This window comes from Chaetura pelagica, unplaced genomic scaffold (genome assembly GCF_000747805.2).
Source record: "Chaetura pelagica isolate M959 unplaced genomic scaffold, ChaPel_1.0 scaffold428, whole genome shotgun sequence".
NCBI classification, from domain to species: domain Eukaryota; kingdom Metazoa; phylum Chordata; class Aves; order Apodiformes; family Apodidae; genus Chaetura; species Chaetura pelagica.
The window spans coordinates 498,289-499,644 of record NW_009954311.1 but is presented as its reverse complement, the minus strand read 5'-3'; the positions used below and the strand labels follow the sequence as shown (position 1 = coordinate 499,644).

General features: G+C 57.9%; 2 protein-coding genes across 2 annotated transcripts in view; one reads left to right on the top strand and one right to left on the bottom strand.

The window, feature by feature from the left end:
* The window catches only part of WDR93 (WD repeat domain 93), a 10,939-nt gene extending 10,080 nt beyond the window's left edge, over nt 1-859 (bottom strand). Inside the window, exon 1 of the mRNA XM_010004071.1 lies at nt 605-859. Coding sequence (XP_010002373.1) covers nt 605-859 — 255 coding nt within the window. The remainder of the gene's footprint in view (nt 1-604) is intronic.
* The window catches only part of PEX11A (peroxisomal biogenesis factor 11 alpha), a 3,254-nt gene continuing 2,755 nt past the window's right edge, over nt 858-1,356 (top strand). Inside the window, exons 1-2 of the mRNA XM_010004070.1 lie at nt 858-871; nt 906-947. Of these exons, the coding sequence (XP_010002372.1) occupies nt 858-871; nt 906-947 (56 nt within the window). The remainder of the gene's footprint in view (nt 872-905; nt 948-1,356) is intronic.

Below are 1,356 nucleotides of genomic sequence, written 5' to 3'. Positions count from 1 at the left end.
TCTCGTCTGTGTCACAAAGATTGTTCTGTGTTAGGAATGAGAAAGCCTGCTCCCACCTTTCCCCTTCCAATAAAAAGTAGGGGCTTCAAAGGCCAACAACTCAGGAGCACTCAGCCCTCCCACTGCACACACGGAGCTGCACCGAGGTGCTGAGCTCCTCTGGGCACCTGCAGAACAGCAGCAGGTGCCAGAGCATCCTTCTGGACACCTCCACGTAAAGCTGGGGAAGGCAGCAGTGCCCTTCTGCTCCCAGTGCTCCCAGAAGGGTATTCACACACCAGAGAGCTGAGTTTGCCCATTGGTGTGCTATTGATTAATCACCTTCTTCTTGGCAAAGAAGGGTGGAACCAGCCTGAGAAGCAGGAGGTGAACTGGGTGCTGTGTAATACCTGCTTCTCCCTTTCCAGGGAGGCGTGAGAGCTGGGTGGGAAGCAGAACCTGCCAGACAAGCTCAGACACTGCAGCCCTTTGAACTGAGTCAGTGAGATGGTGGTGGATTCTGAGGAAGGGGATGAGCAGGTGGATGGGAAATCAACTGAATGGACATTCTTTACAAAATGTGCTTGGGGGATGAATGCTGCTCCTGCTGTGAAGGGCTCTGTACCTGGAATTCAGCTGTGGGAAAGAGTTCTGCAGGCTGGACCTTCTCTTTTCTGTCCATCTCCCTTCTTTCAATGATTTCCATAGCATCCTCAAAAATCAGCATCACCAGCTTGTTGATCATCCTGAAGGGCTGAGGCAACACACCCCGCTGCCGATCGGGATCCTGCAGGAAGAAATCTTCCTCCTCATCCTTCAGCCAGTCCTCCTCAGATGGCGAGGGAATTTCCAGGGGACGCCTGCGGGTGTGCCCAGCCATGCCCTCCCGGAGGCAAAGCCCAGCAGCGCTGCAGGAACCACAGCAGGTGCAGAAGGGCAAAGAATCGCGGAGTGTCTGCTGTCCTGAGGTACCGGGGGGAGGGGGAGAGAGGGAAGGTAATTAGCGAGCTCCAGGAGGGAAGGGGGCCCTTTCAATGCAGCGACCCGAGCAGCCCTGCCCTGCAGGGCTCCGTCCTGCTGCACGGCCAGAGCTCTGTCCCGCCCTGGGAACGCCGGCCCCGCAGACTGCCCAGGGACAGCGTGAAAGCTCTGCCACCAGCTTGTCTGAGAGCTCGGGACCAGCATGCGAAAATATTCGCTTCGTCCTCCGTTCAAAGCCCTGTTGGGCCCGAGCAAAACCCCGACAGTTAATTGGGGAAGCGGATGGTTTCGCTGGGAAGTTACCAGCTTCACTTCCCGACCGCGGGGTGGGTTCTGAGCAGCCCCCGGGGTCCCTGCTGACCCACCCCCCGCGCCGCGGCCTGACCTGGGGGAGCG